General features: G+C 42.4%; 1 protein-coding gene across 1 annotated transcript; it reads left to right on the forward strand.

Moving 5' to 3' along the window:
* Positions 1-239: 239 nt before the first annotated feature.
* LOC117535471 (WD repeat domain phosphoinositide-interacting protein 4) lies at positions 240-10,911 on the forward strand. Its single transcript, XM_034199942.1, has 11 exons — positions 240-381; positions 564-667; positions 1,104-1,178; positions 3,341-3,445; positions 3,657-3,762; positions 4,370-4,464; positions 7,144-7,223; positions 7,745-7,953; positions 8,306-8,407; positions 9,325-9,470; positions 10,785-10,911. Exons 2-11 carry the CDS (start codon positions 619-621, stop codon positions 10,892-10,894), a joined length of 1,077 nt encoding a protein of 358 aa, XP_034055833.1. The 5' UTR covers positions 240-381; positions 564-618; the 3' UTR covers positions 10,895-10,911.
* The last annotated feature ends 4,726 nt before the right edge of the window (positions 10,912-15,637 follow it).

Raw genomic sequence — 15,637 nt, forward strand, 5'->3', positions numbered from 1 at the left:
CTTTATATCTGTTACTAATTGAAATCTTAGAAGGTAGCTTCAAGAGTCCACATATCAAAGTACACTAAGATGTTCTCAACTCTCCAAGTGTGTCTGCCTTTGGATTGAACAATTTATTTGGATATAAAGTGTTTAGTTCTTTGTGATCCAGGAAAAACCTCTCTAGTAGGCGAGAGTCTCTTGAAAATGTCTTTGTTTTGATTGGTTGAATTACCAGAAGCGGAACAAAACCGGAAGCACGCGTCTTTGACGTCACAGCCTGAAAACGTAAACAAACCTCCGTGTTGCGACATCTCTGTTGTTGTTGTTTTTGTCTGACAGTTTTGTCGCTTTTATTGCCTTTTAAAACCCTCCTCGTGGTCTCCAGTCTTCGTGTTCATGGTAAGACTTTATATTAATGTGAATGTCGATGTGAAAACGGATAATCAATCGCGTTAAAATCCTCGTTTATCTGATGCTAGTGTATGCTAACTAGCTCATATGCTAACATGCTAACAACAATGTTTTTTTATAGGGAAATTACGGGTTTTCCTTTAAATATCTCGGTTTTTAATCTCTCACAGGTTGTCCTGGAGCTGTAGTTCCCCGGTAAGCTCACGGTAACCGGAGAGATTCATCATGGCTCAGCAGAGAGGAGTCAACAGCCTGCAGTTCAACCAGGACCAGAGTAAGCTAACACTTAGCATCAGGAGCTAACTGCAGCTACTGTATTCTTTAAATGAAGATGAGTCCTGCATTTAAAATGTTACTCCAACAGACATATTAAAGTATAACCAGCTAGCTGAATAGATGTAAAAGAAGCATTGTTGGAAACTAACTAAGTACTAGTAAACATCTTGAGGTACTTGTACTCGAGTATTTTAATTGCATACTACTTTATACTACTCCACCTTTTAATTATTGTGATGCCTGAACACTATAGTTTCTATCTATCTAATCTAACTTGTAACTATATTTATTTGATAGATGTATTTACTAGTTACTTTATACATTCAGATGTTGACGCACAACGCCTATAACAACTTAGGAACATGAAGGACATTAAGAGCGTAAGTTAATGTCCCAAGTTGAATTTCACCCCTCTCTTCTTTGGATGCTCACAGGCTGTTTCTGCTGTGCGATGGAGACGGGGGTCAGGATTTATAACGTGGAGCCGCTGATGGAGAAAGGACACCTGGGTGAGAGGATGCGTTTATAAGATCAAGGTGCAAGGCTTTTATTGGTCATACGAACATAGTTCATCGTCATAGCTACAGTGTAGTTATGACGGTCACAGACTGCTCAACGGAGCCACACAATAACACAGACAAACAGAACCAGATAGTGCAATAAGTGTCTATATGCCAGTTATTGGAATATGATATATTAGATCAATCCTTTCTAAGTAGCAGCCAGATGAATGTTATGGAAGTTGTTTCATAAGATAAGAACTTTATTGATCCACATTTGGGAATTGTTTGCGTTGCAGCAGCATAAAAACATTGTTCAATACAAAAATAAAGAAACAAGAAAGTAGAAAATATACGTGTTGAATTTACAAATGAAAGATAACAAGACATAAAGCGAGGCATTATGTAAGGGTTAATGTGCAGCGACGCTTCATGCAGATCAAGATCCCTCCGCCTCGCGTCGGGCTCCTGATCAGCCTGTCGACTGTGGCTGCGAGGGAGTGCGGTCGTCTTTCAACCAGAAGGTCGTGGGCTCGATCCCAGCCCGTGCAGCCAACATGTCGATGTTGCTCCCGATGGCCAACGGTGTGTGAATGTTAGTTCCTAGAGCAAGCGGTACTGCTCTGTGTGAATGGGGGAATGACATGTAGTACGTAAAGCGCTGTGAGGGTCGTGAGGACTGGATACAGCGCTATCTAAGTTCAGTCCATTTACCATTTTAGCCAGAATGAGCAAGTCGCTGCACATTATCCCGCTTATTACAAGGCCACATTCTCAACAAAGTAACGACATGACTCCCAACATTAAAGGTGGGGTAGTTTCAGAGAAACCCACTTCCTCACAGAGCCCCTCCTCCAACACACGAACGCGCACATGACCAATGAGGGCACGAGATCAGTCTGTGCCCCGATGGAAGGCTGACAGGCAGGTAGGCCATCCAGTTACTTTAGCCGGCTCAGATGATTGGTCGTGCTTTACAGCGCCACGGCTTCAAAGCACTTCAGATATTCATTGCTATCGGGACGTTAAGAGCATTCCATGGAATATAAGTGCTTCTGAAGGGAATCACCGACCCCACCTTTAAACAATGCTTTTATAGATTTAAAAAAAATGTTTTTATTGATTTTAAATTGACGTGCATCCGCTAAGAGAAATAGTCCGTTGTTACCGTTTGAACTACGTAGCAACGGCAGGAACGGCTTCCATAGCGCTTTTGAGGAGCTTTTTGATTACAGATTTGAAAACATCGCTGCTTGCTTTAAAAGTAGCAGAAGTCATGATGTCAGACCTTGGAGAGTATCTAGATATCCTGCCCTGATGCCAGAGGAACTGCACTCTGAATATGTGTCGCCGTTTGATGTCTATGTCTGGACCGTAAAAAGGAGGGTTTCTGCCCGTTGCTTCTGCGCTGTTTTCTTGGCCCAGTTCCAAACTGTAAACAGTTAAATCGAGCGGACTTGTTTCTGCAGATGTGAGCGTCCTTAACAACGGTCAATAAGTGCCTGACAGCGGTCTGTCTGTTCTGGATTAACAACGTGTCACGTGTTCTGAATTGACCAATCAGAATCGAGTATTCAACTAAGCCATGTAATAAATATACATAAGTTTGTGACAGATGGAATATTAAATATTGAACTGAATATATAAATGTAAAATGTACAGTGAAGAGAAAAACTACGAGTTCTCTTTATTTTTTGTTTCTGTTCTGATTTTCTGTAAAGCGTCTTTGAGCATTAAGACAAGCGCTATAAACATCCCATGTATTATTATTATTATTATTATTATTATTATTATATTTGCATCAATGTTCATCTCTAGAGTGAATTAAGTACAAGCTATATTAACATAACGCTGTAACACATTTCATAAAATCCATATATGAAATGACAGTAAGCAAAGGGTTAAAAAGACGTTCTTAAGAAGACAACGTATTTGTAATTACTATATTTTAATCCAACGTGAGAGTTGGTTGGTATTTTCCCTGTTGTTAGCCTAACATACTGTGTGTGTGTGTGTGTGTGTGTGTGTGTGTGTGTGTGTGTGTGTGTGTGTGTGTGTGTGTGTGTGTGTGTGTGTGTGTGTGTGTGTGTGTGTGTGTGTGTGTGTGTGTGTGTGTGTGTGTGTGTGTTGTGTGTGTGTGTGTGTGTGTGTGTGTGTGTGTGTGTGTTCAGACCATGAGCAGATAGGCAGCGTGGCTACCTGCTCGATGTTACATCGCTCTAACCTGCTGGCGTTGGTCGGAGGAGGAATCAACCCAAAGTTCTCTGAAATATCCAGTGAGTCTCGATGACCTATAATATGACTTTTTACACATTCAACATTTAAAAAAACAAGATATCTAAACCTTGAGAAACCGATGGATGCACACAATATTCTTTAATTCTTCAATACATACTGATGGGATATCAAACACAGGGTGACATGGATTCATAATAATAAGCTTAATAATGGATTGAGTATAACTCTATTTGTACTCTTTGTTCACAGTGCTGGTGTGGGATGACGCTCGGGAGTCTCGAGACCCGAAAGAGAAACTGGTTCTGGAGTTCACGTTCACCAAACCAGTGCTGGCCGTCCGCATGAGGCAGGACAAGTGAGTCATGCACCTGCACTCAGTTAGCCTTTTCTACAGTGTGTCAGGAGAAAACGACCCCTCTCTCTTCTCCTCCGTACCCACGTCTCTAAAAACGGGGAACAACGGAGCTGATCCAGATTTGCTGCGTCATGACCACATTACTAAAATGTGGGCGGGCTTTAAACCCACGGGCCAATCAGAAAGGTTGCTGTCAGAAACAATGAGACGTGTTCTGGAAGTGATACGTTCTGTGTTTACATTAGCATGCTAACACTCAGAGCTAACCTGTGCTGGAGAGAGTCTGTGTGAAGAAGCAGGAAATCAAAAGGAAGTCACCTTGTGGTAAACCTGAGAGAGAGAAAGAGTTTGAGCTCCATCCTGTTTCAGAGAGGATCCTTGATGTGGTTTGGAACATGATGTGGACTTTCTGATTCTCCTGCATGAGCTCTCGTCTCTTTTTTAATTTTTATAAAGTAACTGAAATATGTGAAGCTAGAATGATCGGTTTGGTATTTTGAGCAAAACACTTCATAGACATGTTTTTGTAATATATTTATATATATCTGAGACCTATAATATATGCCTAAAATACTTATAATCAACGTTTTGTTTGCTCCTACTCCAGGATCATCATTGTGTTAAAGAACCGGATCTATGTGTACAGCTTCCCAAATAATCCCGTCAAACTGTTTGAGTTTGACACCAGAGATAACCCCAAAGGTGAGAGGTCCTGCTTCAAGACTCAAAGACTCAAAGGTGTTATCCTCATATATAAGCTTCAGTGTAGAAGTGACGTTCTCCTGACCTGAGCTCCTCCCACAATGCAACATATACAAATACAACATAGTACAAGAAGTAGACATGTAAGTAGAATCTGATATGTACGAGAACAGAATATGAAATTAAATAATGTAAATTAAACATTAAATACGGTTTATCAGGGCTCGACATTAAGGGCTGCCCGATGGCCCGATGGCCCGATGGCCATCTAGTATTTAACTCGGGCAATGAAGCCTCACCTGCTGGTTGCCCGATCGGGCAATCTATTGTGCCAGTCTCATGCAGCTCGCGGATCAGTAATGAGTGACCCGACAGTAAAACTAAACGTATCTATAACTAGTTACGGTAGTTTGAGAGGTCATTAAAATAGCTACGTGTGATATTCTAACCTGAAGTGTGGGTTTTGTTCCGCTCACCGCTGCATGTATTTATGCAGAGCTGCGTGTCGACTCGTCAGCAGCAGCTGATCTCTCTCTCCCGTCAGATTAGACTTCACTCGCGTTTATGTCCATATCGATCAGATCCAGCTAGTTCTAGCTAATGATATGACTACCTGCTTATTAAAAGACACCTAAACAATAAGTGTTGCTATGCAACCGGGTGAGGCCGCAAAGTATAGCGCAGCATTATGCATTTGTTTACATGCCCACCGGAACCCCGAGGCATTACCAACAGATCAACGCACAATCAACCCACACAGGACATCTCTTTCTCCACATTAAGTAGACATTAGAATGGACTCTTCTTGTCTGTCACATAAGTGGCGCAACTGAAGCGGTATTGCGCTGAAGGGAAATTATTTTGACCGAAGAGATTTAGATTTGCCGGCTAACGGGAACTCTGACGTCGCCATGTTGTGTGCTTCACGGATGCGCTCGGCTCCTCTCGACTGCTGCTCGGGTCTGCTCGGTCAGCTTCCGGATGAGGAGGCATTCGTTCGACCAATTTAGATAACATTACAAACATTTTTAACAGGGGCCATAATAGTGTAAATAATGTTTGTTTTGGCAGTTATAACTGAATGTAATGTTTTCTACTTGTTTCCATCTGGGAAGGCATCTGCCTTCCCAGATGGAAAGTGTCTTGATCAACAACTTAAGTGTTTCTTATAGCTATGCAGGGCATGAAGCGAGCAAACACAAACAAGAACAAACAAACAAGTGAAATTAAAAATAAAATTGAAATTGTACAATATAATATTGTGGTGGTTCATTTTATAATTCAGTCTAGAGAATGCACCAGACAGCATCTAAGACCTGCAACCATCTAAATGTTCTAGGGGGAGGCCCCCCAAACCCTTCGTGCGTCATTTTGTCCGCGCGCATTTTTCAGGGCAATCTCTATTGGGCTCAGGGCCATCTGTAAATTAGCTTAGACGGCCCACAGGGCCATCTCCCAAAATCCTTAATGTCATGCACTGGTTATTGCGTTGATAACTATTTATATTAGGGCTGTCAAGTTAACGCGTTAAAACAAATGAACGCCACTAATTATTTTAACGCGATTAACGCATGTGCATTTTTTGTCCTCGGCCGCCACGTAGTTTCAGAGCGCATCGAGTTTAAAATACCATCCGATCCAAGCACACTGCTGAGGCCGGAGACCAGAGCTTTCAGGCCAATTAACATGGTGGAGGGCGAGCGGCTGCGTGATGTAACTCGGGTCGACTGCACGTATGAATCGCCTTCCAGAGCGACCACTGTGTCGACAACACAACTGGCATGAAGTCCAAAAAGCGAAAGGAGGATTTAAGAAAGACTCACCGGAGACCACTGGACTTCACTCAGTGAGGACAGTCACCTCGGGCCACAGCGCATTGTTTTGACCCACAGTGGGGACTTCAGTCTCTAGCTTTGACAGCTATGAAAACAGAGGAGCGGCATTTCGCCGACCACTTCGCCGACACACACACACACACACACACACACACACACACACACACACACACACACACACACACATACACACACACACACACACACACACACACACACACACACACACACACACACACACACATACCATGTATACATCACTTCAGGGGACATTACATTGACTTACATGCATTTCCTGGAGACTTATCCTAACCTTAACCATAACCAACACATGCCTAATCCTAACCAAGTCTTCACCCTAAAATTAATGATCCCCCTCATGGGGACCTCCAATTTGTCCCCATAAGGGAAGCCAGTCCCCACACGTGACTATGTAAACAGATTTAGGTCCCCACAAGTATAGTAATGCTAGACCACACACACACACACACACACACACACACACACACACACACACACACACACACACACACACACACACACACACACACACACACACTCACACAGTATTATTGTATGAGAGAGGTTCCAGGTTGAATTGAGGCGGATATTTGACATTGTTCAAATGATAATAAACATTTGCATAAAGCATATTTGTCCACTCACATGCAGTATTCAAAACTTGAAAAATATCCCTCTAAGGAACATTTAGAACAGATAACTCATTTGCGATGAACTATTTTAATCGACTGACAGCCCTAATTTAAATTCATAAGTAAAGAAGTTCTCCGTCTGTTTCCTCCATCACTGCGTTCTTTAAATGAATGTTCTCTTGTTCCTCCAGGTTTGTGTGATTTGAGTCCCAGTCTGGAGAAACAGCTGCTGGTGTTTCCAGGGCATAAATGTGGAAGCCTGCAGCTCGTAGTGAGTCTCACACCCACGGGGTAATCTGAAGGAAATCAGGGGGTCGACTCATTTGTAGCACTTCCTGTCCCCTTTGTGTGGAGGTCAATGGTTTTATGAATGTGTTTTTGGTTGTTTTCCTGAAATAATAATCATTTCTCAGATTTCAATTTTTCTCAGAAATTTGACTTTTTTTCACAAATTTAGAATTAATCTAAAATTTAGAATTTTTTCTGATTTTTTTGTCCGAATTGTAATTTAACTCTCGGTTCTTGATTTTTCTCAGATTTCATTTTTTCTCAGAATTTAACTTTTTTCTCTAATTTTGCCTTTTTTTCACAAATTTAGAATTTATCTAAAATTAAGAAAATTTTCTCAGATTAATTTATTTTGGATTTTTTTGTCATAATTTGAACTTTAATCTCGGTTTTTGACTTTTTCTCAGATTTAAATTTGTTCTCAAAATGTTAACTTTGTTCACATCCTCCCTGCACCGCTGTACAGAATATGTTCAATATAAAACAATCTTGTTTTTTCTCCAGGATTTGTCGAACACGAAGCCCGGCACGTCCTCGGCTCCGTTCACCATCAACGCCCATCAGAGTGAGATCGCCTGCGTGGCTCTGAACCAGCCGGGCAGCGTGGCGGCGTCCGCGTCTCGCAAAGGAACGTTGATCCGTCTGTTCGACACCACGACACGAGACAAACTGGTGGAGCTGCGCCGGGGAACAGACCCCGCCACACTCTACTGGTACACACCCATCACATAGCTACAGTGTGTGTGTTTTTAATATATATTTATTTATTGTATTTAAAGACCTTGGACTTTAAGGAAACAAGGATATTATCCAAAGTGCATTTCATAGTTTTAAAAATAAATGTGTGTGATTGTCAGACAGAGAGGCATTTAACAAACTATAGCATAAACAGCTCTTAGTAGTAAATCAAAAAGGTGTTTAATTAACTTAAGAAAGTCTTCCATTTGCAGGGAGGGAAAGTAAGCAATCACAGCGACTACTTCTGGGACATGTTAGAGATAAAATAAACTATAAAAGACGTGTGTCTGAGGCTCTGATTCTCTCATTTGTTGATTACTTTTCCAGCATCAACTTCAGCCACGACTCGTCCTTCCTGTGTGCGTCCAGCGATAAAGGAACCGTCCACATCTTCGCTCTGAAAGACACCAAACTGAACCGCCGCTCAGCGTAAGCTTCCTCTAGCTCGACACCACCTGCTCGGTCACCTGTCTTATTGTCAGGTTCTTACGGTCATTCAAAACCTGGACACGTTTTGGAAAAGTCATGGAAACGTAACTAAAGTTGCATCAAATATCATTTATATTTTAGCTAATCGCCGAAATAGTGATACTATGATAATAAATACTGTACCGTATAGTAATGAAGATAGCACCACAGCACACACCGTGTTTCAGATGCAGACCTTCTTTCCTGTTCCATGTTAAAATAAAGCATTCCGAGTCGTTTGTTTGGTCATGGAAAAGGAACCCTGTCTTATTAGTAAAGCTCTTCTGCGCCATCAGGCTGCATCGAGGCGCAACCAGACACAGTGCAAACCTCTTTAATGCAGTTTCACCTCGGAGATGATCATCCCCCCCCCCCCCACATTTTGACTTTCTTTTCTCAAATCTTTACTTTTCCTCATAATTTTTTTATTCTGCATAAATATATAAATATATATATAAATATATATATATATATATATATATATATATATATATATTTATACCTTCAGCTCCTAATTCTGTTTAAACTCTCACACATCTGTCCTATCCTGTGTTTCCTTGTCTCTTCTTCCTGACTTGCTCTGCCTCCTGAAAATGTGTGTGTGTGTGTGTGTGTGTGTGTGTGTGTGTGTGTGTGTGTGGTGTGTGTGTGTGTGTGTGTGGTGTGTGTGTGTGTGTGTGTGTGTGTGTGTGTGTGTGTGTGTGTGTGTGTGTAGTGTGTGTGTGTGTGTGTGTGTGTGTGTATGTGTGTGTGTGTGTGTGTGTAGTGTGTGTGTGTGTGTGTGTGTGTGTGTGTGTGTGTGGTGTGTGTGTGTGTGTGTGTGTGTGTGTGTGTGTGTGTGTGTGTGTGTGTGTGTGTGTGTGTGTGTGTGTGTTCAGGCTGGCGCGTGTGGGGAAGGTGGGCCCTGTGATCGGTCAGTACGTGGACAGTCAGTGGTCGTTGGCCAGCTTCACGGTTCCCGCTGAGTGCGCCTGTATCTGCGCCTTCGGGAAAAACACGTCCAAGAACGTCAACTCCGTCATCGGTGAGCAAAACCGGGCCGGAGGCGATGTGGAATTTATTTCATTTATTTTAGACTGACTTTAATGATTCTCTGATCAGATGGTGGTTCCTCTCCTCTCTTTGACCCGGGCCCTTTCTCATTTCACTAACTCCCCTCCTCGACTCCTATCCTCGACTCCTATCCTCGTGTCTTAGTCCCGCCCACAGGAGGGGAGCCGAGGAGGGGAAGCAGCAGGCGGTTAGAGAAACTCCTCTCCTCTGAGCGTCATTTGAAAGAGACGTCCATTAATGATGACAGGAGGCACAGCCGTCTGTCTGACGGACAGATGTGTTCATGACCACTTCTATATTTACTTTGATTCATTCACAGTGCGGTATAATGAGACAATAACAGCTACAGATGCACACACACATATATTTATATAAATATATACAATTTCAGAATCAAACAAGTATGAGAGCACTCTCATAATAACGTAACACAACCAGAGTCTGGATATATCCCCATTTTATTTTGTGAAGCACTAAATGGTTTTAGAAAAATCTGGACTCTTAGTTTGTTTGATATCTACTAACCTAAAGCACATAAAGAGAGTAGGCCTGTTCTACTGAGTGATATATATTATCAGTGGCGACTGGTCATTAGGGACACAGCCCCCCCCACAAAAAAATAAATATATAAAATATATTTTAAAAATAAATAAACACAAGGATAAGTGTGTTATTGTTGAGTAAATAACAGTGTGGTTTAGAAAAGAATACGAAATTAGAAGGAAAAAACGATGAAACAATACAGATGTCAGTATTCTGAGCCCCGACTCTCCCCATAACTGACGGCAACAAAAGTCCTACATTATTCAATCAAAATAAAGAAGTAAACACAATAAGTGTGGTTTGATATTGAGTCAGAAAAAGGTTGATGCTGTGAGAATGGATCTAAGGACAGCATTTCTCCGCGATCCCAACTCCTCTATTACCAACGTTCAGGGAGCTCTATGCAAGCCAATGGGACGCCCTGAGAGTTGAACCTCGACGCTAAAGGGCCCCCCTGCGTTGGAAAGTGACGACACGGACCCTGGCATAACGTCAACATAGGCCGAGTTGGGAGTGAGAATGTGTTGACCTCGAAGTGCATTTAGAGAAATGAGATGTCCTTCATCATGGCGCGCTGAAATCCATTTCCGGGTCACTACCGGAGGGCCGAGGAGTCGAGGAGGCGAGGAGGCGAGGAGGCGAGGAGGGGCATGAGAGGAATGAGAAAGGGCCTCAGTGTTGCTCAAAAACAGTCTTGTGTTATGATGTATTGTTATTGAAAGAGTTCTTGGTCTCCCTGCAGCCATATGTGTGGACGGGACCTTCCATAAGTACGTCTTCACCCCCGATGGAAACTGCAACCGAGAAGCCTTCGACGTTTACCTCGACATCTGCGACGATGATGACTTCTGAGGAGGAGGAGGAGGAGGAGGAGGAGGAGGAGAGGAGGAGGAGGAGGAGGAGGAGGAGGAGGAGGAGGAGGAGGAGGAGGAGGAGATCTCTGGAGTGTGTGTCAGTGTGAATATCAATAAAGTTTTGAATAGCCTGTAACAGAAAGCGCATCTTGTCTAAAGATTACAAACAAACTCACATCTAAAAATAATCTGCTGTTTTCACGAGAGGAAGTCAAACTGCAATTAAAATCCTTTTTGATAAGAAATGAATGTTGACGTCTCTTGTGTTTTCTCACCCGAATAAAACGTGTTGAATTTATTTATCTTTGAGCGATATGTTCTCTCCACGAGACGCGTGTTTGTCTCCAGCTGAAAACCATCAATGCTAAAGTTCATTTTATTCAAACTATTACAAATTCTCGTACGTCTTCAGATACAACGACGAACATTAGAAAGCTTCATTCAATAATAAGAATAATAATGCATTTTATTCATACAGCGCTTGTCTTGAAACTCAAAGACACTTTACGAGGTAACAATTAAGGAAAACAACACACTTAAAATATATAACAGCATTAATTACAGATTAAATGAGTTTATAAAATTAGTTATAGTTTCTGGAAAGGTGAGTTTTGATTTGTGATTCGAACACGGTGAGATGTAATGTTTGACAGAGCACTAAATCTGGTGATCGTTAGAGAAGTGAAAGGACAATATATATATATATATATATATATATATATATATATGCCGTTAATAACTGTAATATACACCTGGCTGCTTTAATACTTGTCTTTGGCTCTTTTCTGCTGTAACAATGTGCATGTCCTCTCTGGACTAACAAAGGTATTCTGAAACAAAACAAATATTGTATTTATTTATGAATTATGTATAACTGACATTTAAAAAAACAACCTTATTTGTACTAAAGGCACAACCAGAGATAAGAGCAAGCAGCGTGTTGCACAACGTCTGCAGCCTCATATCAGCCTGAACATCAGACTGTGTGTGTGTGTGTGTGTGTGTGTGTGTGTGGGTGTGTGTGTGTGTGGTGTGTGTGTGTGTGTGTGTGTGTGTGTGTGTGTGTGTGTGTGTGTGTGTGTGTGTGTGTGTGTGTGTGTGTGTGTGTGTGTGTGTGTGTGTGTGTGGAGGCCATACACCCCATACTTAAACTCCTAGAAGTCAAATAACTGATTTTTCATTATGGCACATTTCAGAATCGAAATCAACAGTGATCTTCAACATGAACGTATATGAACCCTGAGTTTAAAGACGGTTTTACATTTTGAGTCCAGCTCTTCTTCGTGTTAAAGTTTAATCTGATCTGACTCTGACAGCCTGACGTCATGGAAACAGGAAACAGGAAACCAACAGTTTCTGTAATCTGTACACCATCAGCATCTTCATCATCAGTTCCTCAGAAAAGCAGGTCGGAGAAGTTCAAGACAGTCTTATATACTTTAATATCATCTTTAACGGACCCGTTCAACACAGACAGACAGACTCACAATGTCCTCAACATGTCCTCAAACTCTTTCTGCCTCTATAGAACAGAACCACTGAGCAAACTGAAGACCTGGCCGACAGAAACCCTGATCATGTGACAGATGACCCTGGTCATGTGACAGATGACCCTGGTCATGTGACAGAGACTGTCTGTAGAGGCCTTCACACAGCGGGGGAGATTTGTCCAAAACAAGGTCCCTTTCCCTGAGACTTCAGCTCTAATAAAGGCAACAACACATTGAGTCTATATTTAATAATATAATCAAGACGGCAAACAGACGAGATCCTCTCCTCCCTTTCACAATGAAAGCCCTGTGCGTATTGGAGGAGCATTGATGTTTGTTGTTGGCATGTCAGTTAGTCTAGATTCATGATGAAGTGTTGAAGGTGACGGGGGTTACTGCACAGCGTGTGCTGAAAGGGTTAAACGTGGAAAGGCAGACACTGATAATAACAATAATCTGCAGTTTGCATAACAGGTCTCCCACCTGGACCAGGACATGTGAGAAGAAGAATAAAGCTTTATTGATACAGCACTTTGCAGACAGCACATGCAGCTCAACGTGCTTTACAACATCACAAGTTAGAAAGAAACAACAAGACCTCGGATCAGAAGAGCTTTACAGAAACATGCAGCAACATGTAACAGGTTAGAGACACGAGGAGGGAAAAGGTGATAATACAAATAATGATTTCTCTCCGACAGATAAGACGCAAGACGACTGAGTCCATGCCACAATATAAAACCCTGCTATTGAAACTGTTAAATAAATAATATAAGATAAAACTCTGAAAGACCTATAAAATAAATAAAACACTACAAAAGCAGGTAATTAATAAACACTAAAAGACCATTTAAAGTGTTTTATAAAACGCTAATCTAAAAAGATGTGTCTTTAGCTGGCGTATAAAAATGTCCACTGAGTTTTCCTCTTTATCGTTGTTCCACAGTTTGGATGAAAGATGCCTCAGAATGATGTTCATTGAAAACAAGGCAAGTTTATTTATACAGCACCTTTCAACACAAGGCCATTCAAAGTGCTTTACACAAATGAAAGACATTAAGAGCATGAAGAAATAGTGCAGCAGAAACTTATTATAAAATGGCATTGAAACACTCAAAAGATAATCAAACATGAATAACACAGGTACAGTTCAGTTTCAACCCCATTGTGCTCGTCATCAAGCTCAGGGAAGAGCTCACATCCTCCCAGGGGCGTTGCAATGGGGTAGGCAAACAAGGCAATTGCCTAGGGCCCAAAGATTACATTGGTCCACAGCAACGACAACATTGAAATTACTATGTAAAACTCACTGCAATGACATCTCCAGAACCCCCCTACAAGGTTCATTCTGCTACTTGGGAAGGGGGCCCCCAAAGACAGCTGTTAACATTGGTACACAGCAGCGACCACATGAAACCCCCTTTAATTTCTTGCCACGTAGAAGACACTGCAATGACACGTCGGGAACCCCCTAAAGGGGGCCCCATGCTACTAGCAGGCAGGTCTCTTCTGCCTGAGCCCCCCAGAGTGTCTTGAAACGCCCCTGTATCCTCCACCCTGGCCCTTCAAAACCGGAGAACCTCAGGGCTGCGTGCTCAGCCCATGGATGTTTCATAAGAACTGGATACAGCGTCGGAGGCCTTGTTCATTCCTATGAGAGCTGCTCATTGGCTCATGAGGACAAAATGGCCGGACATTCTCGAGAGCAAAACTTCACAGATTACCCATCATGCCTTGCTGTCAGAGTAGAAGTCCCCCCTATGTGCAGTTGAGTTTCTCCTTAAGCCCCGCCTCCTGTCAGTAAGCCCCGCCCCGATCTCCCGCTCTCAGCTCAGTAGAATTAATGGAGAGAGAAAATAAATCTAGATTCAACATTGATTGCATTTTACAACTCTGAGGATCTAATGATTCTAATAATGGCTTTAAAATAGTTCTTACTGGGTAGTATTAATATTTCGTTTTTTTTATTATTATCCGCTGATTTACAGACGTCTCTTTCTCCATGTTAGTCAATAGCCGCGGCACTTAGTGCCCCGGCACTTAATACCCCAGGGCACTAAGTACCAATCGCGTTCACACCGGAGTACTTTTCCCTGAGGGAAGATTACGCAAATGAGCCGCTGACGTCACTTCTTCTTCTTCTGCTTTGGGTTTACTGGCAGGCCGCAAAGAACTTGACGGCGTATACTGCCACCCGAAGTCCCCGGCCAGAAGTCCCCGGAGTTGGGGACTGGCTTCAGTCGAAGCTGCTGGGACTCCCAGCAGCTTCTACTGAAGCCTTCCAAGTAAATCGCCAGAACGCCGACACTTCCTCATCTCCACCGCTCCCATGTTTTATTTTGTGTTGCCATAAGTTAGTCTCTCTGCGTTTGTGCGCTGGGCGAATGCTAATGCTAATAATATTAATGCGAGGATAATAAAATGGCAGCTCTACAAAACATTTCAGAGTTTTACGGGGCGTGGTTTGCAATTCGCCCAGCCAATCAGAACTGGGGCACTTTTTTCCCCCAGGAAAGTACTAATTACTCTTTTTGGTGTGAACGCGACATAAGGGGTACTAACGGAACTAAATGTGAAAAGTAGGGGGAAAAGTACTCCGGTGTGAACGCGGCTAATGGGAGAAAGTCTTTCTGAGCCCAGTGACGTCACGGACTGATGCGGAAGTTGTAGTACCGCCGTTTGGCCACCAGGAATATTTTCCTCAGAGTCCGGCGCCCCTCAGGGCGGTGTGCTCAGCCCTCTCTTCTTTTCCCTGCTCACACGTGGCCACACACAGCTCCAACACCACCGAGAGGTTTGCTGACCACACGGTCAGAGAGAGAGAGAGAGGAGGTCGAAAACCTGGCATCTTGGTGACAAACATCAAACTAAACCCATCCAAGGACTGGAAAATCACCTATTATTGTCCACCACTCTCTCCACCCACCTGGGGAAATAAGGACAATATAGAACTGGAGGATGAAACCCTCTTTAATGTTCACACACACACATGCACACAGTGGAATTGTACCTCTGCATTTAACCCATCCTAGTACTGGGAGACGTGGGCAGATATTGCCCGGGGAGCAATGGGGAGTGGAGGGCCTTAATAATAATAATTAATAATGCATTTTATTTATAGAGCGCTTTTCATGAAACTTAAAGACATTTTACAAATTCATAAAAACATAATTAAAACAACACAATTAAAATATATAAAACACAACATTAATTACAGATGTATTTATTTATTCATTTATCTTTAACAGCGC

The sequence above is a fragment of the Gymnodraco acuticeps genome, unplaced genomic scaffold (assembly GCF_902827175.1).
Source record: "Gymnodraco acuticeps unplaced genomic scaffold, fGymAcu1.1, whole genome shotgun sequence".
Taxonomy (NCBI): Eukaryota; Metazoa; Chordata; class Actinopteri; order Perciformes; family Bathydraconidae; genus Gymnodraco; species Gymnodraco acuticeps.

Bases quoted from the DNA above. Each gene is read 5' to 3' on its own strand.
- LOC117535471 (XM_034199942.1), top strand. From the start codon at position 619: ATGGCTCAGCAGAGAGGAGTCAACAGCCTGCAGTTCAACCAGGACCAG. The intron at 1,179-3,340 runs GTGAGAGGATGC...GTGTGTGTTCAG, and splicing joins GATGGAGAAAGGACACCTGG to ACCATGAGCAGATAGGCAGC. The intron at 3,446-3,656 runs GTGAGTCTCGAT...CTTTGTTCACAG, and splicing joins AAAGTTCTCTGAAATATCCA to TGCTGGTGTGGGATGACGCT.